General features: G+C 49.5%; 1 protein-coding gene across 4 annotated transcripts in view; it reads right to left on the reverse strand.

Moving 5' to 3' along the window:
• NAP1L1 (nucleosome assembly protein 1 like 1) overlaps positions 1-26942 on the reverse strand; it is a 269587-nt gene that overhangs the window by 155473 nt on the left and 87172 nt on the right. For 2 of the 4 annotated variants that reach the window (XM_069629373.1, XM_069629371.1), the window contains exons 7-9: positions 24967-25095; positions 1759-1830; positions 723-862 (exon numbers count right to left, since the gene is read on the reverse strand). In XM_069629373.1, coding sequence (XP_069485474.1) covers positions 723-862; positions 1759-1830; positions 24967-25095 — 341 coding nt within the window. The remainder of the gene's footprint in view (positions 1-722; positions 863-1758; positions 1831-24966; positions 25096-26942) is intronic. The other 2 variants (XM_069629370.1, XM_069629372.1) reach the window with 1 other exon arrangement.

The following is a 26942-nucleotide window of genomic DNA, read 5'->3' on the forward strand; positions in this document are numbered from 1 at the left end:
TATTCATGAGCATGTGAATCCATGTCAGACCACATGCTGGAGAAACTGCCCTTTAAAGAATGCTCATTTAAAGCATAACTAAATGATATGTATCAAAAAAACATTGAGTGCAAGTGTTACTTGGCTACTTGTATTGGTGGATTTAATTTGCTATAGCTCACATTTAGCCCTCTAGAGATACGCCTGGCTGCTCAGTCATACTACCAACTTGTGTAGTACAAGCCTATACCAAAAGTTGGGTTACCTAATACCAAGAGAACAAGGGTTGTGCAGTCTACCACAAGGTTACTACATCAATTCTTGCCTAACACATGAAATCCATAAACGGACTTAATCTCAGCATAGTACCATGTACTGACCAGGTTCCTCAAAAATAACCAAAGCAATGGCAGTAACGCCAAAAGTTTTACTTTACTCCAAAAAGTAAAGTCAGGATTCAAAACAAATCGTAAAGAAAGGGTATCCAATAGTTTATGAACAGAAAGCAGCAAATCTCACAACACCCTAATGGTTAAGATTTTTGGGGACTTTGCATGGAAATAAAATTGGGTAGGACATACAGGATATATGTAACACCAACACATTAACCAACCCATAACTACATGAGAAACCCAAGCCTAGCAAAGAAATATTGCTCAGTAGGAAGAATCCATAAAATAACTAGACATCACAAGTCTGATTTTCATTGCATCAAGTCTAGAAGAAAAAATTCAAATGCTTACCCTGTGCAGCCCATAATTTCTGGTCCATCAAAGGAAAAGGGATCAGACTCATCTGGCTCAGATCTCATTTTGTACGATTTTGTCAACAGTTCGTTTGTGAAGAATTCATTTGATTCAAAGTAAAACTCTAGCGTGAAACTCTAAAAACAGAAAGGATGAAGTTACATGTCACACCTGTGCGCCAATTTTTTCCTTAAGGCAAAAGCCACAGTGCATTTTAGCAACTATACCATGATGGAGAAGGTGCAAGCATGGTTTTACTAGAAAATGTACAAAGGGTATGGCCAAATTAATAATGAGGTAATGTCATGTATTTTAGTCACTAACCTGTGCTGTTCAGTGTAAAATACAAAAAGGTTAGGTGCACAAAGTATTACCATCCAACAAAAAACTGGGTTCCAAACCCTACAGCACTGGCCAGATTTTATAACCTCATTTACACTTGGAATCATGGTTCTTTGGAGTTCCTTTTGTAGTTACTTACATAGCATAAAATCTCAAATAGAGGGATGGAAGCTTCCAGTGGTAAAGTGCTAACTAGCATAAATTCACCCGGAACATTATAACCAGCTAGCACTATTGGCAGTTCAAGCAGGTTGATTTAGCTACCTAATAGTCTTCTACAGTGGCCAAAACCACTCACTTAGCTAAACCCAGAGCACAAATGAAGACTTGTGCAACATAAATGCCTAATGTGTCCACCTTAATGCCTTTGCTGCAGTGCTATTTAACAGATCTTCACTCGGGCTGTTAAAAAGCAAACACAACAACAAATGTAGTGCTTTAAATTGAACATTCACTGGATCCTCAGATCAAACAAATTACCAACATGCCTTGGATTAAAAGATTTAACCTGCAAACGCAGAGCAACATAACAGCACAGTGGGATGCCAAGAGATAATTAGGCCAACACAGCCATACTTCCAATTAAAGAGGTACTTAAATTGTAGATTAGTGCGATTGGCAACAATTTGCACATGCCTTGTCAGCAATAATAAAAAGTATATTTTACTTTAATAGAATCTAACCAACTTACCATGGGCTGACCAGCATCAGAGAACTTCACTTTGATATCTTTCAAATGCTTCAGTATTGGTTCATCATGCTCCTTCAAAAATAAAAGCAGTAATACAATCAGCAAATGATACCTCAAATCATGCAACTTCCAATTAACCATTGCAGTCAAGACTTTGCAAAATACCTCATGGAGTAGTTTTCAGGAGTGTGCAAAGTTAACCAGGGTCCTTATTTGGGGTGCAAAAAAAAGCCTGCATTTATTAGCACATACATTACTCACCAGAATAGCATTTCAGATTATTGCATCTGCTAAGATTCACATGCTATGCATATAGACCGACATCGGTGGTAATGTTACGTATAGTGTACTGAAAATCCCTCACGTGTTAAGTCCCTCGATTGCATTTTTTTCTGCTGTGAGGATGACTATCGCGAGTGAATAATGTAAGAAGTTTATGCTCCTTCTACTCCAAGAGGGGATGATGGGTGGGCGCATACTATCGGAAATGCTATTACGATGAGTAATGCAAGTCTTCTGATGCCATCTGCTTAGAATCTCATGCTGTGCAAATACTATCGAGCAGTACCCATAGATGGTGGTGGGATGTGGGAACGTTGGAGGAGCGAGCGGCTTTGGCTAACCCTCCCTGCACCCCTCAAGCACTTTAGTCAAGACTTCTAAGCACTATAGCACTGGGAAAAGCTTTCATGCAAAAATAATCAGAGGCGTGGCCAGTCACTAAATATTGTTATTTGCATCTTATATTCCAATCCCAAGTATTAGTTGGATTTGTAAAACTGTTGTACATTGTAAAATAGCTTTGTTCAAAACACAGTAAAAAGCAGGCTCTGCCAAAGGAATGTGCTTGCGCTAACAATAGATTGCAGAGCCCATGTGTGGTGTTGCATCACTGAGTCTAAGGCTTGAACAGAGAACGTGGCTGACCAACTGGTCCTGTCAATCACAGGCCAATGGAGACTAAAAAAGATTTAAGGCACACAGAATACTATGGGAAAACAGCTTTTTGTGTAGGAATTGCTGGACCAGATCAAATATAAGTTCGAGTTAAGTGCCGAGAGAATGGTGTGAAGATGTGTTCTTGTATGAATGTTTATAACCTAGTAAATTATGCAAAACAAGAGCGACAAAACAGTGATGCATATTCAGCATACTGTTATGTAGATGTCCCAAAGGGAACCTGGCCATACAACACTGGAGCCTCTGCACCATCCCTTGTATGGCAAGAGCAAAGTTTGGAGGAGCTCCATGGGAATCCAGTGACCAACTGAAGAGTATTTAAGCTTCAGACCCAGGCGCAGTCTCCAGGATCTTGGGAGCCAGCAACAGAATGCTGTCCTCAAATGGAGTCCTCTGCCATTTCCCCCAACCCTCATGATCTGTAAAGATTAAAGTCTTATCTGCAAGACAGACTCCTGGCTTTCGATTCCCTAGAGGGGTGCATTTACTCTGGTTTAAGGTGATTATGGATCCCTGTATTTAAGAGGTGCCCCTGTAAAATGGGGTTTGCTTTCAGAAGCAACAGTAGTAAAGTCTTTGCACCGCTTGTCCCACGATAGTCAGACCTAGTGTCACAATGCCTGCCCCCGGAAATCCAGACCAGGCCCAGCAAACCCGGAAGCAGGCATCATGCCACTTGGAAGTATGCCCAAAAACCCGAGTTAGGGGCTATTTGGCTACAGTCCTGGCGCCAGGGTCAGTCCGTCCTGGCGCCATGCTCATTACAGAAAACTTACCTGATGCAGACCATGCTGCATACCTACCTGATGCAGACCATGCTGCACGAAGCCACAAGCCAAATGAGGCTTAGGGGGACTATTTTACCTCAGGGACTCCTTTCCTCTCGGGTGGGGCTGTGGAAGAATACTTACCTGGGACTTCTTCCAAGGCTATTTAAGCCACACCCGGACAGCCACACGTGCCTCGCGTTAGTATTCGTGCTGCAGCGTAACGCTCACCGTGTCTTCAGCAGCTCCAGTCTTCAGCCACGCCCGCTTCAGCACTGGAACAAGACAAGAAGAGATCAGAACAAAACCCTTACCTGAATCCTTGATGCAGCACATTGATCTGGAAGAGATAAGCCTTCACAGGTGCGTTGCCACGCACCTCGCAGCACCGCGCTGAACTCACCATCCGGGCTGCATTCCTTTACTCCATCACGAACCCAGCATCTCCAGGCCATTCTTCAACACCTGGGGAGACAAGAACAAATGGGTGAGCAAGGGCAATACAAACCACCCCCAAAGACTTACCTGATTACCACAGGGGGGGTGCACCTCATCTCGGGTCGGCGCAGTTAATTCTGCATCATCGCTGTACCCCGGCCCCAAAGGGGAGAACCACAATAGCCTTACCAGGATCTTACCAATTGCCACTTGGAACTCTTCTAGTGGTTTAAATCTGCAACCTGCAAGGAATCTGGCAGATTGAACTCTTACGAACAATTGGACTTTAGAGTCAATAGGGGAACTCGCCAATTCCTCCATGCCAGTGAAGTAACTGGTCATCAACGCACCCCTGCGCTCGACGCAGGATGGAGAGCTCATCTTTCCAAATCATCAGGTGAGATTAAGAGGGGACTTCAGAAGTGTTCTGTGGGCAGACAAGGGGAGTGGGAAGGTGGGTTATCAGATTACGGGAGGTTAATTCCCTTCTCCATTGCAGAAAGATATTCGTACGAGTCCAACAAACGAAGCTAAGTGGGTCTGTCCAGTCCGTCATCTCGGCTCTACGTGTTACTCTGGTGGAAGCAACAGCGGGCCAGTCCAGATCGACGCCCCCGTGGGAATCAGGTGAGCGTAACACCTAGAGTGCATCTAGGCAGTAGTGTTTTTTAAAAAAAGGTGTACAGAACTCCAGGTTGCTGCTTCACAAATGGACTCAAGAGAAACATTTGCAATGAATGCTATGGAAGCCCCAGTGCTCAAAGCAGTGTGCTATAGGCTTGAAGGGCAGATCTCTTAGCAAGAGGATCAGTGTGATGCAGTTTACGATCCACTTTGAGATTGTCGATTTAGAGACAGGATCCCCTTCTCTACCAGCTGCCACTGTTTTAGGGGTTTAGTCTTTTCCAGATAATATATCACTGCTCAAGTCTGTGGCAGCTTTTTCTGCCACGTTGGTTCTGGAATAAGGTGGGTAGTTCTATTGATTGGTTCATAGGCTGCAAGATAGGGCCCATTAGTCTCGTTAAAACACCATTTAAGTCCCATCCGGGAGCTGGGTTTGAAGTAAGGGGATTAAGTAGTTCAACCCCTTACATAAAGGGCCTTGATCACTGGAATTTGCGACAAGACCTTATTCTGGGACGTGGTGTACGCTGAAACTGCAGCTAAGTACTTTCAGGGAGTTGAAAAAGACCTCAGTCAGTACAAGAGTTAGGTACTGGACAATATGAGCAGTCAATTAGATTGTCATCTGGTGCAATTCCAAGATCAAAGTGTTTCCATTTGTTGGAATAGCAGTGTCTGGTGTTAGGCTTTCTTGCTTTAAGACGGTCTATGCATCTTTGAGGAAGTTGGAGGTGTCCGAACTCCATGACCTCAGGAGCCAGGCTGCTAGGTAGAGTATGCAGGCATGGGTGGAATTCTTACTTGTCCTGTGACAGCATATTTTACAGGCATGGTAGCTTCCTCGCAAGGGAGACAGACATTGCCATCAGATGAGAACCAGGGTTGGCAGAGCCACCTGCATCATTGTGACTGGTTCCTGGTGCATTCTGTGCACCATCTTGTTGAGTTGGGGTGTGGGTGGAGCATAGACATTTCCCTGACCACGTTATCCATAGACCATTCCAGGTACCAGCAGAACCGCTACAAGGGGAGGTGTAATCTGGGCATTGTGCGATCCCAGAGTTTCCAAACAATGTTTTGGGGCAATCACCACTCTCTACAGGTAGTGGGAAGTTTCTGCTGAAGGAACAAGTTACTTACCTTTAACTGTTTTCGCCGGCATGGATTCACATGCTAATGAATATTCCCCTTTGTCAGGCTGGGCATCCTTGGTAAATAAAAAAAATCAGTTTTGTTTCTGAATTGTCTTTCTACTAATAACCAATCACTGGTCTCTTGGTCATACTGCCCCCAGCCAAGGACTGCCCTCTACCCAAGCCCCTCTGGCAGCCATCTTCAGATTTGTTAGCACATAAAGTGGCAATAGGACCAAGAGAAGAGCCGCAGAGGGGTGGGAGGGTATGCATGCAAATCCATGCAAGACCCCTGCTGGAGACCAACAGTTACAGGTAAGTAACTTGTTCCTTCTCCAGCATGGGGTCTGGCATGGATTCACATGCTCATGAATACAATACATAGCAGTACACATGCACAACCACGGGAGGTGGCAAGGCTCAACATAAGCATCTCTTACCTCCTCAACAGGCTCACCTTCAAGTGAACAGGTTGCGCAACACTGCTTGGCCGACTCTACTCCTCCCTGGAATCCCAGTCGACCCAGTAGAATCTTGTGAAGGTGTCGACCTCCATGTAGCAGCCCTGAAGATGTCCAGCAGGGGCACACCAGACAGGAACACCATGGTAGCAGACATCGCTCAGGTTGAATGATGCAACCGGAGATCCATCTGGAAATGGAAGCCTTGGAGAGGGCCTTCCCTTGGTTCACAGGTCCAGTCTTCCGAAAACAGGTCCACGTAGAACTTAAACGCATCCAGCAAGTGCAAAGTCCTCTCAGACAGCAACGGGAAGAAAACAGGTAACACCAAGGGCTCATTGAGATGGAAATCCGACAGCACCTTGGGCATGAAGGAGGGATGTGTCCTCAGCACTACCCTCTTCTCGTGGAATGTCAGGCCTGGAGGTTTACAGGAGAGGTGCTGGATCTCTCCCACTCATCGTGCGGAGGTGATGGCCGCATGAAACGCCGTTTTCCTCAACAGGAATTTCAATGGTGCTGAATGCAGAGGCTTGAATGGCGGGCCCATGAGTCTGGTCAGTACCACTTTGAGCTCCCACGCCAGGGCCTTCACCGGCGGGAGCAAGGGGAACAGTCCGTTCATGAACTTCACAAGGCGGTGAGACCACAGCAACGACCGCCCCAGAGTTCTGGTGTAGCAGGAGATAGCCGCCAGATGGATCTTGAGGCATACGCCAGCCCCGCCTTGGCCAGCGATAGCACAGCAGCACTTGAGGGGCCATAATCCGTATAGGGTTTTTCTGTGCATGGCACCAGACAGAACCTCTTCCATTTGTGCCCATAGGACTCAGTCGAGGTCGCCCTGGCCTTTGCAAGGACCTCCTTGCAGTCCGCCAGGATATCGTAGCCTCCAAACTCTAGTGCTGCAAGAGCCAGGCCTGCAGGTTCGGTGATCTGGGTCGTGATGCAGGATGGCGCCTCCTTCCCTGGCAAAAATATCCAGGTCCGTCAGCAGTTTGACCGGGGGATGCCGAAAAGTCCAGGAACCATATCTGCCTTGGCCACGCCGGTGCAACGAGGATCATCTTGCACTGGGACCATCTGAGTTGACCAAGTTGCAGAAGCAACGGCGGAAATGCATACAGTAACAGGCCGTCCCAGGGGAAGGCGAATGCATTGCCCATGCTCCCCAGCTGGGGATACCTGCTGGCAAACTTCCGGCACTTGGCATTCATCGCGAATAGGTCCCTGGGGATTGCCCATTCGTCGGAATAGCAGATCCACGTGATCCTGCCAGAGTTCCCACTCGTGGCACGAGTGCCGCTCCCTGCTGAGCGAGTCGGCAATGGTGTTCTTTACTCCTGCCAGGTGAAGGGTACCAGTAACATCCTGTGGGCAACAGCCCAGTGCCACAGATCCTGCGCTTCCTTGGCTGGGGATCTGGTGCCCCCTTGCTTCCGGATGTAGAACATCATGGTGGTGTTAGTGAAGACCCTCACCGCCTTGTCCTTGAGGGACGGGAGGAACGACCTGATGGCCCAGAACACAGCTTGGAGCTCCAGGATGTTGTGTAGTGACCTCTCCTCTGGGAGCCAAAGGCCTCTCGCATGGAGATCTCTGGGGTGTGCTCCCATCCTTCCAGGAGGCGTCCATCATCACCGTCTGATGTGTCAGGGTCTCCAAGTCCATATGTGGAAGTAGGCGTCCAAGTCCAGCGACGATAGTAAGTCGCCCTGCAGCTGTCCCAGCACGTGCTGCAGGGTGACCATCTGGAATTTCTGGGACTGTTTAGATGACAAAGGTCCAGAATGGGTTGCCAACCACTGGTCTTTCGGACGAGGAAGTACCGGGACAAGTGCTATTGCACCCTTTTTCAGCATTGCTCGGACCTCCAGAAGTAGCTGTGGCATGTGGTTTTCCTTCCTGGCCTCACGTGGCCGACAGGGACACTTTCTTCAGAAGTCCAGTGTGCCTGTGGGCCAGCATGTCCAGCACCCAACGGTCAGAGATGGACTCCCATGCACCGATTAATTTTGCCAGCTGGCCTCCCACCGGGGTGCTTGGGTGGGGGCCCGACATCACGGCCAGTTCAATCTTGCTTCGCCGACGAAGTCCTCTGGCCTTGCTGCGGCCTCAGTAGGCCTCTTGCGACGATGAGTGGGCCGCTTGGTGGTACGACGAACTGCCACCAAATCCTTTGGAGGCACCTTGAGACTTGCCTGCGGGGGTCTGAAAGGCTGGCCGTTGTTGGAGAACCCAAGGCCCAAGCAGTCTGTCCGCCTTGATGGCCTGCAAGGACTAGTCCACTGCCTTGCCGAACAGGTTATTCCCATCAAAGGGCATGTCTGGTACCCTGGTCTGAAAGTCCAGACGGAAATCGGTGGCCTTGAGCCAACCGCGTCTGAAGGCAAATGCTGTTGCCCATCTGTCAAACTTGTGTCAGTGATGTCCGTGGCCACCGTGATGGCGTGGTCTGATGCCACCTCGCCTTCCTGTAGGATTTCAAGGACCTCTGCCCTCTTGTCTGCCTGGAAATCCAGGAGGGGAGCGATCTTAAACCACAGCTCCCTGTCGTAGCACGTCATGATCGCGAGGGCGTTGGCCGCTTTGATGGTAGTCGCCTCCGAGATGACTCGTCCCATGGCATCCAGCTTCTTTCCCTTAACGTCCGGTGGGGAAGTTGATCCTGTCGACCCCTGCCAATTTCTTCATGGCTGCTGCAGAGACCACTGAATCTGGGGACAGCTGAGCTCTAAGGCACATCGGGGCGGAATCTGGGACTTCTCATACCGGTCCCTCTTTGCAGGAGCCGTGGACGAGTTTTTGAGCAGCAACAGTCCTTAGTCCCAGATTTCGTCCAGTAACAGTACCGAGGACGGTCTTCCTCTTGGCCTCACGCCGTTTAGAAGAAACCATCCTGCACTTTGGGATAAAGCTGGAAAAGTTCGATGCCCTGGCGATCATGGCATGAAAGGAGCCAATTTCATCGAGAAGGTGGGTGATGTGGAGATCCGTCCTGTCACCATCCGTCCCCATCTCATTCCTCGGTGGAGTGGAAGGAGGTGAAGGTTGGAAAGGATGGATTTGCCTCTTGTTCGGTGGGCTTCCTGACAGTCCAGGTGCTGCTGGATCGTCCGCTTGGGGGTAAGGGCAACCATGTCCTTATCTCCATACACAGGGTCCGATAGCCATCAAGATTGCGCCCGAGTTGTCCTGTGGCATTGATTGTGACGGGAGCAACGGCTGGGGAGTGGGGTCCTCAGTTTCCTCGGTCCGCCTCATAGGGATCCTCCCGTAGGACAGGACGTCCAGGATCTTTGCGATGCTAGCCAGCTCATCTGCAGAGGTGGCATCTGTGCGTTATGGCTGTGCCCCCCTTTTTCCTCCCAAGGGTCCTCGATAGGCTGAAAAGAGGATTCCTCCGGGGTGGCAGGGAAACTAGGCCCAGCAATCGTCTCCACTGGGGTAGCCTTCACAGACTTTGCCAGGGCCGCCACAGCTCCTCCGATTAAGGCCTTAGCCGGGTGAATCAGGACCTTTGTGACTTGGGCGCGCCTTAGGCCTTCACCTTGGGGGAGGGTCGCTGCCTCGCTCCCCTCAGCATCGACTGGGCTTCTCCCAAAGCTTACCCGGGTTCTCCAACGTACTCTTCACTGAGCCAGAGCGTTGGCTCGTGGTTTATCGAGTCAGTGACATTCCGCCCTGCCTGGCAGTCAAGGAGCCCGAACCATCGGCGCTCCCAGTGCCCGCAGACGGTGCTTTGCCTTTTGTTGGGCCCCATCGCCGGAGCGCCCTGAAAGGTCTTAGAAAACTGCTCGGACTGCTTCCTCTTCTCACCTGCTGCTGGGCTCTCCCCCCAACCCCCAGTTGGTGAGTCGAACGCGACGATCCTTCATATTCCTTTCGGACATGTCCTTACAAAAAAAAAACGCAGTTCTCCACGTGCGATGTGTGTGAAGACAGTAGAGAGTGCGCACCGGGAGTGCTCATCTTCCTGGAAGACATTCAGCAATACGCATCCCAGGCAGCTCCTGAACAGCTTGGAACAGACATTGTGTTTCCTTTGTCCTAGGCCATGACCACGCGGGGGTAGTCCTCAAAGATCTTCCGGGATCCTCCAACAAGTGAAAACTCGGCGAAAATTCGCCCATGAGGGGCGTAGAAAAAAATTCAGAAACGGGTCCCCGTTGATCGGAAGTAGAATCTGTGGAGCTTGAGGCTCGATTGACCAAAAATATAAGAGTAAACATCGAAAAAACTCTAAACGCAGAAGCTTGAGAGCTATAGCACGAGGACTCCAACACTTGACCGTGCAGTAAAAATCTGAAGCTAGCTGCCAGAGGAGGGGCTTAGGTAGAGGGCAATCATCGGCTGGGGCAGTATGACCCAGAGACCAGTGATTGGTTATTAGTAGAAAGACAGTTCAGAAACAAACTGATTTCTCTTTACTGAGGATTCCCAGCCTGATGGGGAATATTCATGAGCATGTAAATCCATGCCAGACCCCATGCTGGAGAAGATGGAGTTCCCCTGGAACGTGTTGTGACAAGAGGAACATCGTGTTTGCGATCCCATTGCCATAGGTACCGACACAGTTTGGATAGCCCTGGAGTGTGCCCCTGGTTTGTTCAGGTAATACACGACTGTGGTGCTGTCCATTAGGACTGTCTTTCCCAGTAGGTGTGTTTGAAAGCCTTCAGGGCTTGAACACTGCTAGCAATTCCAACAGGTTTGTGGTTGGATGCTACCACTGGGGACCAGACACCGTGCGCCATCTGATGGAGGTGGGGGGGGGGGGGGCGCCCCAGTCAGATGTGTCCGTAGTGAGTGGCTTCTACTGCAGGGTTGCTGAAGGTATTCCCTGCAAGGGGTTTTCCTTGACCACCACTGTAGAGCACGAGGGCTGCTGAGACAACCACTATATTGTCCATTGTCCGCTGGCCTGACACCATTGGCTCGAGAGCCACTCTTGCATAGGGTGCATGCACAAACGTGCGTGGGGGACTAGATAAATACAGGAGGACATCATCCTTAGCAGTCGCATGGTGATTGGCTACATAGTGAGGCTCTGGAACAGCATGTTTTGAACCCTCTCGGCGGGGAAGACTAGTCATCTTTGGCCCCCAGGATTTGCTGGACTTGGCTGGGTCTAGGCAGGACTCCATCAAGAATCCCAGACTGGAGGAGATCTACTGTCTTTTGGGTATTGGAAAGGCATGTTCCATATGAATCCCATGTTATTAGCCAGTTGTGGAATGGACTGCCTGCGTAGGTGAGCCGCCAGTACCTTTGTAAACACCCTTGGGGCTGAGGCAATGCTGAAGAGAAGGACTTTGAACCGAGTGCTTGTCCTCCATCATGAACCTTGGCAACATCGAAATATGAAAGTATCCATCTTTCATATCAAATGTGGCGTGTAGTCCTGTGTTAACAGTGGATTACTTCCTGCAATGTTGTCATTCTGAATTTGTGGCTTGACAAATTTGTTCGCTGGGGACATGTTAGATCCTTTTTGGGTACAAGAAAGTACACTGAATGGTCTTATTTACCCGATGAAGGTAGACTACCTCTATGGTGCCCTTTTCTTGAAGGATCTGCACCTCCAATAGAATCTGCAGGTGTGCTGGTGATAGGAGTCTGGATGTTGGTGGACGGTATCGAGGTGGCCGGTGGAACACTATACAATACCCGTGGGCTCTGGGCTTTAGCGCCTGGTCTAAGTGACTCCCTCCCATGCGTGGATAAAAGACTTAACGTCACCCCCAGACCGGGGAGGCATAGGAAGGGATCTGGACTGGCAATTTATTTGAGCAGAGGCAGGTGATCCTCTTCGTCAACCCCTTTGCTGGTATTGACCAGTACCAGGTGCGCCCTGCACGGACGACCATGGTGAACCCCTTGTTCCATACAGATTATGTGGGGACTGGTGAAAGGATTGCCCTCGAAAGGAGCAGTAAGAGTTCTCCCTCCTGTTGGTAAGGGCAAGCAGCGGTTTGGTTAAGATATTTGAGTCTCGTGATGCTGAAGGGACATGGCCTCCTTGTCCTGTTCTTTCATGTGTGCTCGGCACAGGAGTCCATGTGGGACTCATGTCAGTGCAGCTCTTCCTTTTTGGTTGTGGTGAAGTGTTGTGCAGAATCCTGTGCAGTGCCCTTAGGGACAACTACACAACTAAGACCACAAGTGGTAGTACAATTTCACCTTTGTTACAAGCCTGTGCTGCACAGAAAATTTGGTAGCAATGGCTGAGCAGCCAGACTTACCTCAAGAGCAAATGAGCAGTAGTAGAGATCACACCAAGGACTACAATTACTGCGGCTCAAGCAAACTAACTCAAGGTTTCTGGTTAAAAAGTATAAGTACATTTATTTTTCAACCATCTGTTCACAAAACACTTCTATTAAATTAAACCCACACTTCAAATATACTACACAACCAATTTCCTTGTGCAGATCAATTCAAGGCAAGTACATTGGATTTGACAGACTGGTGTGAAGCAAAGCTGCTACCGTGGGTTAATACGTGATCACTTTGACAGTACTGACAGTTTGGTCTCACGAAAGGGTGTACCCGCGAGAAGCAAAATGTTACTGCAGTCAAACACTTGGTAGATTAACACAAGAGAATAGGGGATAAAAATCATATGCAACACTTTTGTCAAGGCAGCTAGAATCAGAGGATACTTTCTAAAACGTAGATAAAGTTAATAGGCCTGCGCCCACAGGGGTCCTGTTGTCGAGGATCACAAGGTTAGAACAGTTCATGATTTGAGATTGCCAGAAGTACTTGGATATTGTCAAAAGGGAAGCAAAAGTTATAAGAGGGAAGGAAGACAAGGACGAGAAAGGGGTTCACCCCAATTCCTCAAAGTTGAACACAGTACCTTATTGGTTTGAAGAAAAGCTGGTGCTACGGCAGTTCCTGCAGACTCAGTTCCTGGAGCTTCAGTCGAGGGGACAAGGACGCCTCGAGATATCTGCACCACCCAGGGATGAGGCCAGCAGCAGCGAAGCAACTGTGAATAAAAGGTGCGCTCCTTTAAAACGAGAGGCTCTTCAGATGGCTATCTGGACCACTACAGCTGTGTGCAGTGATTTCGACCAAGAAGAGGCTCCTCTGGCTGTGGAAGGTGAGCCGGTTGATCGCACCAGGCTCAAGGGAAGACTCTGGATTGAATCTTTGTCGTTGAAAGGTAGATAGCTCTGGACTGCAGCAGGGCTTCACTGGGACTCGGGAGTTGCAGCAGCCGTCTTCTCTTCGGTTCTTTGCAGTTCCAGTGGCGACCGACTTCCAGCCCAAGAGTGCTGCCTTTTATGCCAAAATCCCCCATTCACACAGCCTGGCTGTCAATCACGCAGAAGGTGGTTTGTCCGGCGTGGACAAACACCTCAGCCAATTGACACAGTGCGACTTGGGTCTCCAAGGAGACCCTGTGCAGGGGGGGTGACTAAACCCCCCCCCCCCCTCACATTAAGCCAACCTAGACACCCAGACGCCAAAGGAGGGCTTCTGGACAGAAGCCTCCTAAGGTCGGCGAGCAAAGAAAGCAAACCTGGTTTGCTGCGCAAAGTAAAACAGAAGGATTTTAACAAAAATAAATGGTGATAAAAACCTGACTGGAGCCAAAATAAAAAGTATTTGGTCAAGCGGGTTTAAGTTTGAGGCTAAAACAGTACCACGTTTATATACTGTAATCGTGGTAGAAAAGATAGGGTAGGTACCACTGCCACCAGCCAAGTCTTGGAGTTTTGTTTTGCTCCCTTAACACTAAGAGGCGCAGACAAAGAAGGAATTAACCCTTTCCAGTACTCCATGTAAGATGGGGTGTACCGAGTCTGCAGTTTAAATGACTACATAAAGTAAATGGCAACTTTACCTGTTTCTGGGGGACAGTAGTCAGCCCCAGAAAAATTGAGTCAGTGGGAAGTCCTAGAGACAACCCTGTGTCACTGCACTGAAGGTGCAGTGTAACAAAAAGTTGGGCTTGCGGTGTGGCTCCGGAGTCCAAGATCACAAACAGAAATACACATGGCAAAACACATGCAAGGGTGGTAAAAAGGTTCACACTTACCAGGTGGAAAACCCCAGAAATCCAGCAAAGCTGCTGAGGGACTCACTAGTAAGGGAAATTATCCATAAATGAGAATTCTCCCTAACAGACCTTTGGGATACCCTTATGGCACCCAAGGGTGGGGGTACAAACCTGTACCCTAGTGTATGTTTATGGGCACGTGTGGCCCACAGAGCAGGGTATGGGCTGGTGGCAGTTTCATGCTGAATTTAACACATGCTCCGAATATCCCCATTTTGGGAAACCCAGGCCCTGCCATTGGAATCAGTGGATTCCTGATATGGGACAATATGGCCGCTGTGGCCTCTTGCTTTTTCCCCCAAAGACCTGGGAAGTCACCTCTGTCCGTTCCACCCGACTGGCTGTTAGGTGAAAGTTTCATATATGGTATTGGGGCGGGACTCCAGGCCAGACTGGCTGAGCCTTCCCAGTGACTGAATGTTGTGGGTATAACCTGGGCGGGGGGACCTGGGTGAATGGAGTGACCAATCTACATGTATGTTTCTGGTGCGTGAAACACCAGACACCCTGCCTGAAAGCAGTATACACGCAGTGTGTATTGGATTGCAGGGTGCTTGCCCCATTCCTTGTTAGTGTCTGGATGGAGAAGAAAGGCCTGAATGCACCGAGCCCGCTTGGCTGCCTGCTGAATGCCCTTCTGAATGATTGACTGCCTGAGCATGGTACCTACGAGACCAGTACCTACGAGAATACATCTGGGGACATCACTTACTGGAATCATTCCTGAAGTCGATACATGCTGCTTAACCTCGAAGCCGAGCCGGAAGAATTGCTGCCGCTTTGCTGCCGCTTTCCTGCGACGCAATCGGACAGCTGCCGTGCAAGGACTGATGCAAGAGAGGCCCTGCCTAGGAGACCTCTTCCCAAGCTACGAGGGACCATCATGCACCTGCTTACCACCAAGGCTCCCAGGAAGTCAGTCCTTGAGGCTGCCGACCAGAGATGGGGACCGCCGAGGAATCCTGAAGGGTCGATGGCCTCAACGACCATCACTGTTGACTGGGGTTTGGAGGACTGCTGTAACCAAGTGGACGTAGCTGCAACGCTCCATTGCCTAAGACACTTTGAACCAAGGATTCACAGTCAACCGATCCCACCAGAGAAAGGTCACCGACAACAGAAAATAATCCACTTGTGGGTTTCCTGCCACCCGAAGTTCTCAGACGCAGACGAAGAGCCAAAAGCCAGCCGTGGTAGAGTCCGGATTGTTGACACCAACAACCCGATGCCCTTGCTGGGCCTACGTTCATGGACTGCTTTGCGGTAACTATCATCGTTGAAGTTCACTGCACGCCTCATCTTCGCAGGAAGTCCGCAACCAATCATCGACGAGCACCCAAGTACAGAAGCTGCTACCTCGACAACATTGTTTACCCATTTCGAGGAATCTCCATCCGTAGCTCCAACTTTAATTGGCGTTCACTCATGAAGGATCCATCGACGACCAGATGTCAAACTCTGCTAAACCAGGTACATTTGGGGGGGCAGTAGAACATTTTATGAAGGAACCAACTGCTCAATATATGGACTGGGCTTGTCGCTACACTTACAGGCTCCCCAGGTTGGGGGATCCTCAACTGTCTAGTGGTATGGACCCAGTATTCTGACATTTGTTTTACCCAACTTGTCTTCCCGCTGATGTCTATCGTTGATTGAGTTAAGATTAAAGTTTGATCTCTTGCAAGATACTCAGGACCTTAATTCCCTAGAGGGGTGCATTTACTCTGGTTTGAGCGTGATCACGGGTACCCCAAAATATTTAAAGGGTGCTCCTGTAAATTGGAGTTTGCTTTCAATAGCTACCCTATAGAGAATATTAGCTGGAGTGCTCCGTGCTTCTACTCTGCCATATAGCGAGCAGAAACCCCTTCTCCAGTCTTTACACTCTTGCTCCTTTGCCATTTAAGGCATCATCCACTGCTTCCCCAAACAAATGCGTCTCCCACTGGTTTATCAGCGAGGACTGGGTTTCTGGCTTAAAACAGAGTTCTTAAGACAGGCATGCCTTTTTGAAAAAAGGCCCTGAGCCAGGGTCTGCCCCGCAGTGTCTGCATCTAGCGTGTTCTTTTAAGAGGTGACCCGTTTCAGAGACAACAGTCAGCAGGTGTGATCGTAGCAGTTCTGGGACTTCCTGGAGACCATCCTAAAGTAAATTTCACTGATTAGTACTACAGCTTGCAAGAAGTGTAGTGTCAGTAGAAATTCTCGCAGAGTATGCCCCTGAAGTGGTGATGCATTAGGGCTTGTTCTGAAGTGGACAGTGGCACCCCGGCCCTCTTCATGGTAGTAACTACAAGGGAGTCTAGTGTCATGGGACTGGATGTACAACTAGTCCAAAGGGGAAGGGCGGAACAGTTTTGCAACCTGAGGTTTGACGGCCCTGGTCAGTGAATGTGTTAGCATAGAAGAAGCAATGCACTTTGATGGAACTCAACAGGGGTATGGACCGACTTGCAGGTGGCATCTCCTACGGGATGTCCTCCACAAAATCAGTATTTTATGAACTTTCTGCATGGCTATCTGGAAGTGTTCTGCAGACCTTGTGAGGATTGCATTAAATGCCATTTCGACAGGTGAAGCTTGTCTCTGTAGAGGTGAGGGAGGATCAAGACAAAGGGTGTCTGGGATAGGTGTTTGAGTGGGGGAAGCCAAGGTGCTTCAGGCAAGGTCCACAGGCTGATCTTGGCCCAATATGGGCAAGGGTTAGGTGTGTCCTACCCAAAGGGATTCTCTTGTTGGTCAGAGATCCTCATAGGCCTCTTTGAGTTCTGAGAATTCACAAACCTCTTCCTGTGGGGTTTGGGTGGAGAGTTTGTGCACTGGAAAAACGAGAGCAGGAATCCTCCCTAGGTCTTAGGGGTGAACTACTTTGACAGTTTGGAAATCATGTTAAGACCCTCGCATTGCTCTGGTGCATTAGGGTGCAATTGACACGCCTGTCAAGGTTTTTGTTGCCGAAATCTTTTGACACTAGCGCTCTTAGCCATCGTGTTTATGCTAGTGTTGAACAGAAGCACCCTTACGCTGGTAATGCCCGAATGCATGCCATGACTGCAGGGAGGGTGGCCAATCGTGTGGATCGGTAGGTGCAGTGGAAACCTTTGGCGGGGCTGTTGCTTCTACGCATCTGTTGAGGGTGTCCGTGGGGTTATGTGCTCATCTTTGTGGTGCGGGTGTGCCCCTGTTGCAGGGATGTAGTCTCCCATAGCAGTACTTGTGGCCTGCCTGTCGGGACGGGCTACTGGGCACCCGACTGTTCTGCACATAGGTCTATGGCCTCCACATCTGAGCCATGGTTGCTACTAGAATCCTTGTCACTCGAGACGCCTGCATGGACTGGGGAACTCTGGGCCTTCTGCATGGCCTAAGCCAATCTTTTAGCGACTGATGAAAAAGTAGTCAGGACTTGCAGGCCCACTAGTCATGATCACGAGGCAAAAACAATTACGCTTTTGGCAAGTCCTTCCACAGGTACTTGCCGTTGCAGGACGGACAGAACTTGGGAGTCCTCTCGAATGCAAAGCCCGGGGGCCCCATTCTCCCTACTGTACAGGCCTGGCCGGAGGGTGAGGCCATGACAGGGCCGGCCGAATCACCAGTCACCAACATCTCCAGCGTAAGGGTTAACAGTAGCCAAATATGGTTGAAGAGTAAACGACCAACAGTATGAGACAAAGTTAAGGTTTTGCAATACATCTGAGCTCTGCATATGGTCACCAGATAGCTGGGCAGAAAAACAATGAGGGACCTAGACGCGCAGGGAATTTTAGGTACACTACACGATAGTGTTACAAGCACGCCCATGTGAAAGTCCCCTTTCGATCCTTGAAATAAAGAAAATACTCTGCATTTACCACTTGATGTTAGACTATATGCATAGCATGTGATTCTAAGCATCAAAAGTATATTTACTGGATTTAATGCAGTCAACAAGCCTGCAGTGAATTCCCTCAACCCCAGGGTTCAGCAAAGGGAAACGTATAACCGATCAATAACCCAATATTCCGGGATCAATAACTTAACAGTTAAGTTCTTACTTTGATTCCTCTAGGTAAGATTCATATTCATGATAAATCTTCCTGAACTGTCAACCAAAACATGTTTGCTTGGACTGTCATTATCCCTTGTCCCTAGATGACGGGGAATCCATTTCTCCCTCACCTATGGTAATGTTTATTTGTAAAGCACCTAGACACAAGGCAAGTGTTTCAAAGCGCTCAAGGGAGGGAACCAGGGATGGGGTGGTCATTCAGAGCCTTTGAATTTCTGAACAAGCCTGACCAGGCAGAGCAAGTGCATATGGTACGATTAACAGTGTAGATCACAGCAAATAGGCCTGACGATTCTGCAGTTTTTCCAAGAGCATAGAGGCACCACCATGCAAGGCAGGTGGTGTGGGGGGACAGGGAAGAAAAAGATAGACTATCTTCATGGTATGTTCAGATCGTGCAAGCGTACAGACGATTGGGGAGGACAAGTGCAGGGGGCAATCCAAATGCCCCAGTTAGTCAGAAACTGGGTGCTGAGAAATGCCAAGCATGTGTCATTGACCAAGTATTGAAGCAATGAGGCAAGTGCAGGCCATGAGGCATGTGCAAGGACTGGTGAGGGTGCCAGGGACCTGGGAGACGGAGGTACACCCGGCGGCCAGTCCCACGTGTTGTGAAAACTAAGTAAGGTGGCTCACAGGACAGAGCCTGAATCCCTCACCCGTCGTGTAGAGGCGATTGCCACGAGGCACGCCATCTTCAACGACAAGAACTTCAGTGGAACAGTCTGCATAGGTTCAAATTGAGTGCCCATGAGCCTAGTCAGTAGCACATTAAGTTCCCACCCCAGGGCTGGAGCCTTCACGAGTGGAATGAACTTTAACTAAATCCTTAACCAGACGTGTGACATAACGTCCGTCCAAGATCTGGTGTAGCAGGAGATGGGCCAGTCCCACTTTGGCCAACCACAGCAAATATGGTAGCACCTGCGGAACCGTGACTCAGAGGTTGATCTGTGCACAGCACCAAATGGCGAACCTCTTCCATTTATGTCTAGCATTTTAGAGTAGACTATGCCCTGGCAAGCAGAACTCTAAATGCTGCAGGAGCCAGGCCTGCAGGTTCTGCAATCTTGGAGTGGTGGGGTCTGGAAATACACGCCTCCGGACAGATTAGCGCACTATTGCTCGGACACTCGTGGAGCAGCATCTTGTCCTGGAAGCTTCCTGACACTTGTATCCAACGGTCATCAAGGAACTCCTGAAGTGGATGCATCTGCAGCCTGCAGAGCTGGATGAGATTGATGCATGACATCATGCCGAGCAGACATGGTCCTCTCTGGCGATCTTTAGTGCTATAGCAGTTGCACCTTGCCCAAGATGGCTGCTATCCTTTCCTCCGACAGGGACGCCAGGCACAACAGTGGAGTCGGGATCCTAGGAACATCCTGTCCTGCGATGAGTCAAGCAGGACTTGCATAGTTCACTGAAAACCCCAAGTTCACTGAAAACCCCAGTTCAGTCAACAGGTGAATGGACCTCGCCGTGAGATAGATGGCAACTGTCCATCTGGCCCGGAAGGGCAGATGTGAATCCTTGCATTGGTAGGTGGGCCACCACTGGCGGCAAGCACTTAATGAAGACTCTGGGTGCCGACTTCAGCCTGAAGGGAAGGGCCTCGAACGGATAATGGACCCCTTGAATGACAAAGCATAGGAACTTGCGGGGAACCTGGTGAATGGTGATGTGGAAGTATGCATCCTCCAGGTCCAGCAACAGAAAGTCAGTCTTCCAGCTGTGAAAATTGAAGCCCGACCATGTAGAACTTTATGAATTGGTTTAGTCGTCGCAGATCAAGAATGGGCCTCCAGCCCCAGCCCAGTCTTCTTTCGTACGAGGAAGTACCTTGAGTACACTCAAGCTGCAGTGGGACTAACTATTGCCCCTTTAACATGGACTGGACCTCCATCATCAGCTGAGGTATGTGGTTTTCCTGCTGGTCCACTGGTGGCATCCATGGGTACTTCCGAAGGAATTCTATAGTGTCTGGGTGAGTGTCCAGCACCCAGCGGTCGTTGGAGCTGGACATCCACGTGCCGATCAAGTTCACCAGCCGGCCTCCCAATGGGGTGGGGGCCTGATGTTACGGATGGTACATTCCTGCTTGGAGATGTAACTGCTGCCTTGCGGTCCCTGACGAAAATTGAGTTGTCCGAAATTCTTGGAGTGGCACCTGTTCTGGGACGGGGAGTAAGCGGAGGATCTTCCACTGAAGCTCTTTGAGGACCGAAAGGACGGGCGTCGTTGCTGTAACGTGCCCATGGCCCGTGCTGTGTCCACTTTGATGGCCTGTAGGGACTCGTCCACAGCTTTCCCGAAGGTTGTCACTCAAAGCAAAATTCTGATATGGACTTCCTGATGAGTTGGTGGCTTTGAGCCAACCACAGTGGCAAAGGCAAACGCTTTTGCCCATCTGACAATCTTGCGTCCGCAATGTCCGTGGCCACCGTGTTGGCGTGGTCTGACACCACCACCTTTCTGAAGATTCTCCAATGACTCTGCTCCCTTATCAGGGAGAAAATCCAGCAGAGGCGCAAGCTTGAACCACAGCTCCCGGTAGTAATGTGCCATGATAGCGAGGGCCTTGGAGGCGATGGTCGCCGCAGCAGAGTAGATCACTAGCCTACCCATCGTACCCAACTCCCCTTGTTAGGATGGCCGGATGCAGCCAAAGACGTAGAGCCCAAAAACTACTACTTCCTGGCCGCTGTAGAGCCCAAGTCTGGTGATGGTTGGGCCCGAAGACCACTTGGGTGCAGAGTCCGGCACCCTGTACTTTCTCCAGGCGGTTCCTCTTCACTGAGACCGTAGCAGGGTTCTTCATGAGTGCCAATCCTAGGTCCTAAGTGTCAAGAGGAGGACGGAAAGGATCCTCTTCACTCGCTGGTATGAGAATCCCTCCTCTGGCAAGAGTTGGAATAGCTCCGACACCCTGGAGACCATAGCATGGAAAGATCCAATCTTGTCAGGGGAACGACCTGGGCGGAGGCTACAGGTCCGCCATCCTGCCGTCGTCCATGCCCGTAGTCGTCACTGTGTCCGTCTCATCTCAGATAGGGTGGTGAAGGCTTGAGGCGAAGGTTTGAGGCAAAGGGTGCCTCTTCCTCTGCTTACCTGGTGTTCTCCCTGCCTCCCCACCGCCGCCCCCCCCCCCCCCCTCCAGTGGTGGTCGGCACTGGAGCCATGGGAGGAGTCTAACTGGTATCCTCTGAATCTCCGAAAACGGAGTGTAAAGAGAATGTCCAGCGTTCTCTAGCGGGGTAGTTGAGGCGGATGTAGGAGGCTGTGGCATAGAGAGTGCCAAGACCCCCCCCCCCCCCCCCCCCCCGTCGTCATGGGGCTCCGTCACCTTCCTCAATTGTATCCTTGTCTTTGCCTTTGTCGTCGTAGGGTGTGACGTTTCCCTAGTCATTGACATCCTGGCTGGTCTGAAAGTCGGTGAGCTCCTCCGAGGAGATATCCGTGCCCTGGAGAACATCTGCATCCCTCCCCCGTTTCTACGCATCCAGAGGGGACTCGGGGAGATGCAATATCTTCTCCATGGGCTGGAACATAGTCTACCTCCTGGGATGAAGGATACTCCGCCTTCGGAAGTGCCCCCTGCGTGTCCACCTCCGTGTCATTCGAAAGCCACGCCACCAATACCTTGTGACTGTTCTCGACATGGGTCTGGCATGGATTCACATTCTCATGAATAAATACATGCACAGGTGGCAAGGCTCAACATTAAGCATCTCTTACCTCCTCACCAGGCTCACCTTCAAGTGAACAGGTTGCACAGCGCTGCTTGGCCAACTCTGGACTCCCCCTGCAATGCCTGCAGACAGAAGAACTTTGTGAAGGTGTGCGTCGACGTCCACGTAGCAGCCCTGCAGATGTCAAGGGGCACACCAGACAGGAATGCCGTAGTTGCAGCAATCGCTCTGGTCAAATGTGGCTAAGCAAGGGTCGGTTTGCCAACCAGTGACAATGGGTGATGCAGCCAGAGGGCCACCTGGAAATGGAAGACGGAGAGGGCCTTCCCATCGTTCACAGGGCCAAAGTTCGGAAGATGTTGCAACTTAGTAAAAACTGCAGTCCACATAGAACCTCAGCGCTCTAGCCACATCCAGCAAGTGCAAAGTCGCTGAGGCGCTTGCGTCTGTCGGCCCGCGTGCATGGCACCCTCTCCCAAAAAGCTATGCAGTGGTCCTCCGAGTCAGTCCGAATGCAGGCAGTAGCGGCACAGGGAATGTCCATCATCCGAAAAGACGTTCTGTAGGTTGCAGCCGGGGCAAACCTTGGAGGCGCCAAGTCCTTCTCCGCCATATCCACGCAGTATAGGCCTCGAAGAAGCTTCTGGAGTCCTCCAAGAAGAAAATGGACGAAAAATCCACCCTCGAGGGGCGCTGAAGAATCCAAAAACAGGTTCCCGTTAATCGGTGGAGCTTAAGGATCTATTGACAAGTAAAACTTAGGAAAAATGGCAAAACTCTGTAAAAGATCAAGAGCTCTAGCACAAGGACTCACACTTGAACGTGCAGTAAAAATCTGAAGATGGCTGCCAGAGGGGCTTAGGTAGAAGGCAGTCATTAGCTGGCGCAGTATGACCCAGAGACCAGTGATTGTTAGGAGAAGAGTGAAACTGATTCTTTACTGAGGATTCCCAGCCTGAGCAGGAATATTCTTAAGCATGCAAATCCATGCCAGACCCCATGCTGGAGAAGCAGTACATACAACCATGGGAGGTGGCAAGGATCAATAGAAGCAATTACTCACCTCACCAGGCTCCTTCAAGCGAACAGGTTGTGTGGCACCGCTTGGCAGACTCTGGACTCGTCCCTGGAATCCCCGTCTACACAGTAGAATTTTGTGGAAGTGTTCGTAGACCTCCATGTAGCAGCCCTGCAGATGTCCAGCAGGGGCACTAGACACAAACGCTGTTGTAGCAGCAATCGCCCAGGTAGAATGGGCTCTGACTGCCAGGCAGCGGTCTGTTTGCCAACCGGTGACAATGAGTGATGCAGCCAGAGCCACCTGGAGATGGAAGCCAAGGCCTTCCCATGGGTCACAGGACCAAAGTTCACAAAAAGCTGATGAGTCTTCCGGAAACTCATTGCTCGAGCCACATCCAGAGAGTGCAAAGTTCTTTCAGCCGATGACGAAGGAGTCGGAAAACAGGCAACGCCAAGAGCTCAAGAAATTCAGATGGAACCTTGGGCATGCATGAGGTGTGCATCTGCAGCAATACCATTGTCTCGTGGAATATCAAGTAAGGACATTTGCAGGACAGGGTATGGATCTCACCTTCTCTACTGGCAGAGGCGATGGCCATGAGGAAAGCGGTCTTCAAAACAGCAACTTTAGCAGAGCTTGATGCATCTGCTCGAATGGGGCCCCTGGGAGCATAGTCAGCGCCATGCTGAGTTCCCACGCCAGGTGCCTTCACCGGCTCAAACGGAACAGTCCTTTGATGAACACCTTCACTAGACAGTGCGACCAAAGAAGACCATCCCGGAGGCTTGGTGTAGTGTGAGATAGCTGCCATATGCACTGGAGGTGCGCACCGGCTCCAATTTAGCCACCGACAACAAGTACGGAAGGACCTGGGGGGCCGTGGGTTCTGCAAGCAGCACAAAGTCGTGAAGCGCTTTCATTCATGTCCGTAACACTTGTCGACACCCTGGCATTGGCAAGGACCTTGCTGCAGTCCGCAGCCAGCTCAGCCACCAAACTAATGCTGCTGGAGCCAGGCCTTTAGGTTCAGCAATACTGGATCGTGGTGCAGGATTGTGCCTCCTTCCCTGGCAAGAAGATCTGACCACTGGTAGCTTCACTGGATCACCTCCCTGACCCTGCCTCCCTGCTCCCGCCCTCCATCCATTGCGCCGATTGGCCACTGGGGCCTTTCATAGATGTAGTGGGAACCTATTCCCCCGCAGCAGAGCCCCAGACCTCCAGCACCAGATTACTTGGCCGAATCGTACCTGAACCCCCACCAGCTCGGTGGTCTGCTTCAGTGTTCCATTTCCTTCCAACCCTCCCACCTCCTCCGATTGGCTAGATCACTCGCAATAAATTATCCTCCCAGGGCAGCCCTCTGCCTGGCAGCCCCTGTGGCTAAGGGCCCCGAAGCAATGGTACCCAATCTAGACAGAAATGTAGAGATTCATGTGCCACATCTAGAAAGAACATTGACATTTAGCACCACCTCTAGACAGTAACGCCAATAACCAAACAACTAACGTCACCCCTCTACATACACCTCTCAAACCTTAAACAAAAAAAACCACAACCCCATAGCACAAAAGACCACAAAGGTCACACCGCAACAAAGCAAACCACACAGACTCAACAGCACACAACCACCAACCAGAAAGCACCCCAAGGCAAGCGAAGTGTTAACCAGGCTAATGCTGTCAACAGCACATCACTGCTCTTGCACTTTTCCCGACTCGTTCCCATCAACTCACCCCCACCCCCTTTTGAGCTGCCAGACCACTCCGGTGGTCATAGTGCATGGTACAAATATCCATTAACATGAGCATGTGAATCCATGCCAGATCCCATGCTGGTGCTGCTGAAATCACTTGAAGTACTGCAGGCAGTCATACATGAGCTATATCCTAAGCTGCAATGCATGCCTTGCCAGAGCTTTGTATTGAAAATACAGAACTTAATGTATGGATCACAAACTACTGTATTTATAAACAACCCATACCTGGATCATATCACTGAGTAGATCAACATTCTTGAACACCGTCAGCCAGAATTCAGGAATCCCTTTAGGGTCTTCTTTCTCTTCATCTTTTTTTTCCTCTTCAATCTTTGCTTTCTCCTTCAGTTCCTCCTTGATGAAATTGAAATTCGCATTAGTCTTTTGGAAGACTCATCAAAAAATGCAGCACAGACATTTGCTCAAATGGGTAAAGGGATTGGTCAGTAACGATCCCATTGTCCATGTAACCTCCCATAATCAGAAACGGTCTTTGAATTACAAATATAGAAGGTATGCAGCGGTCACTAATTCAACTGGCTTCTAACAAACTTCAAGATTAGTTGTATTTAGGGGCAATTACTGGACTAAACATATCAGGTGGGAGTATCCAGTGTTGCCCTTTATAATGCAGACATACTGTAAGATTTTTGCACAACCCAAGGCTGGATAATCTAATTTAATGGTGGAACGAGTCTCCCAAAAGGAAAGATCAGAGCCCAATGGTAAACTCGCAGAGCAGTCAGGCTTAACTTTAGGTGCGAGAAAAGTTGGTAGGGAGGTACAATTGGTACCGAAAGCATACAAGATCCCACAATGGAATACTGTAAAAACACACCAAGGTCACAATATTAAATGTAAAAACACGAGTTACACTGAACAAAATGGAGCATTGTAAATAAAAACAAAGTGTAGGCCCTCCATACATATAGGCATTAGATATAAGCTTAGAAATGCAAGTTAATTGGATAGACGCAGACAAAATTACACAGTAATTATGATCATGTTCAGGATCCAAAGCAGAATGTACTTGCTTCCTATATACATACACATATGCATATAACAGTATAGCAATTAAATGATCACAGGGCAACACAAAGCCCAGCACAAACAGGAGGGCTACCAAAATCCAGGATCTTTTAGACGCAGTCCCGAAGTCCCTGAAGTGTTACTATTTCTCCAGCATTGGTATCCTTCATAGATCACACGCTTGAACATTCCATCAAACTGGGAATACCTGGGCATTTTAAAAAGTTACCTAGAAAGCAATATGGACTGCCAAGCCTAAAGGATCTCACTTTTGTAGACCATTTTTGGTACTACCAGCCAATTTTGTTGGGTCAACATGATTCATATCAGCGAGTGGTTTTTGCGCAGCGTTGCCTTGCTTCCAAGACAAGTGCATTCCAAGCTCCACCTTGGCCAGCCATCTTCTTATTTTGAGCCTCCAATATAGGGACTGCTAGGGTGAGGGACTATCAGGCACAGCCTTGTCAGGGAAGCAGATGGGCACATGTGAAACTATGACAGATACCAATGTTGGGGAAGACATGCATGGAAGACTAATAGCATGTCTGGTTGTATCTGCTTCGATTCACATGTTGTGCATATAGTCCAACATCCAGTGGAAAGTGAGCGGTAAGAAGAGTCTTTCAGGGAGCCTGGACAGACAATGTTATTTGAGCAAAATTTTAGGTGAGCTGAAGCACTTCTTGTAGGTAGATAAAGTCAAAGTTTTAGAAGTCTTTGTAGAAAATGAAATCACTGTAGGGCCACAAGCTGGGAGGCGTGAGGGGCAAAGCTGCAAGCAACTCTGCAAAAGCAACCAAGACACAGCTAGCAAGGCTACACGACAAGTATCCCTTGTTTTACAGTAGCTTTGGTTTGAAGAAATTGGTTCCAGCTGGCTTCTGTTCCTGTGTAGGTCTGCAGATCCTGTTCCTGTACCTCAGTTGTGGGGACAAGAGGGACGATGTTTGGGGAATCCTGCACTACAAATTGGTTGGCGGCATTAATGGGCAAACTTCAGATCAGCGGCACTTAGTTTCAGCTTTTTGCGGCTCTCGCTAATGGCACCACTGTGGTTCTCAAGATACCTTTCTCTTATCTGGGGTCCAGGACTGTTGAGGTGGCTCAGGCTTGGTCAGTCCTGCTTCATGGGAGTCCGGAGGATCTTCCTGGAGCTCAGGTTTGACTTCATG

The sequence above is a fragment of the Ambystoma mexicanum genome, chromosome 12, assembly GCF_040938575.1.
Source record: "Ambystoma mexicanum isolate Mex_15411 chromosome 12, UKY_AmexF1_1, whole genome shotgun sequence".
NCBI lineage: Eukaryota > Metazoa > Chordata > Amphibia > Caudata > Ambystomatidae > Ambystoma > Ambystoma mexicanum.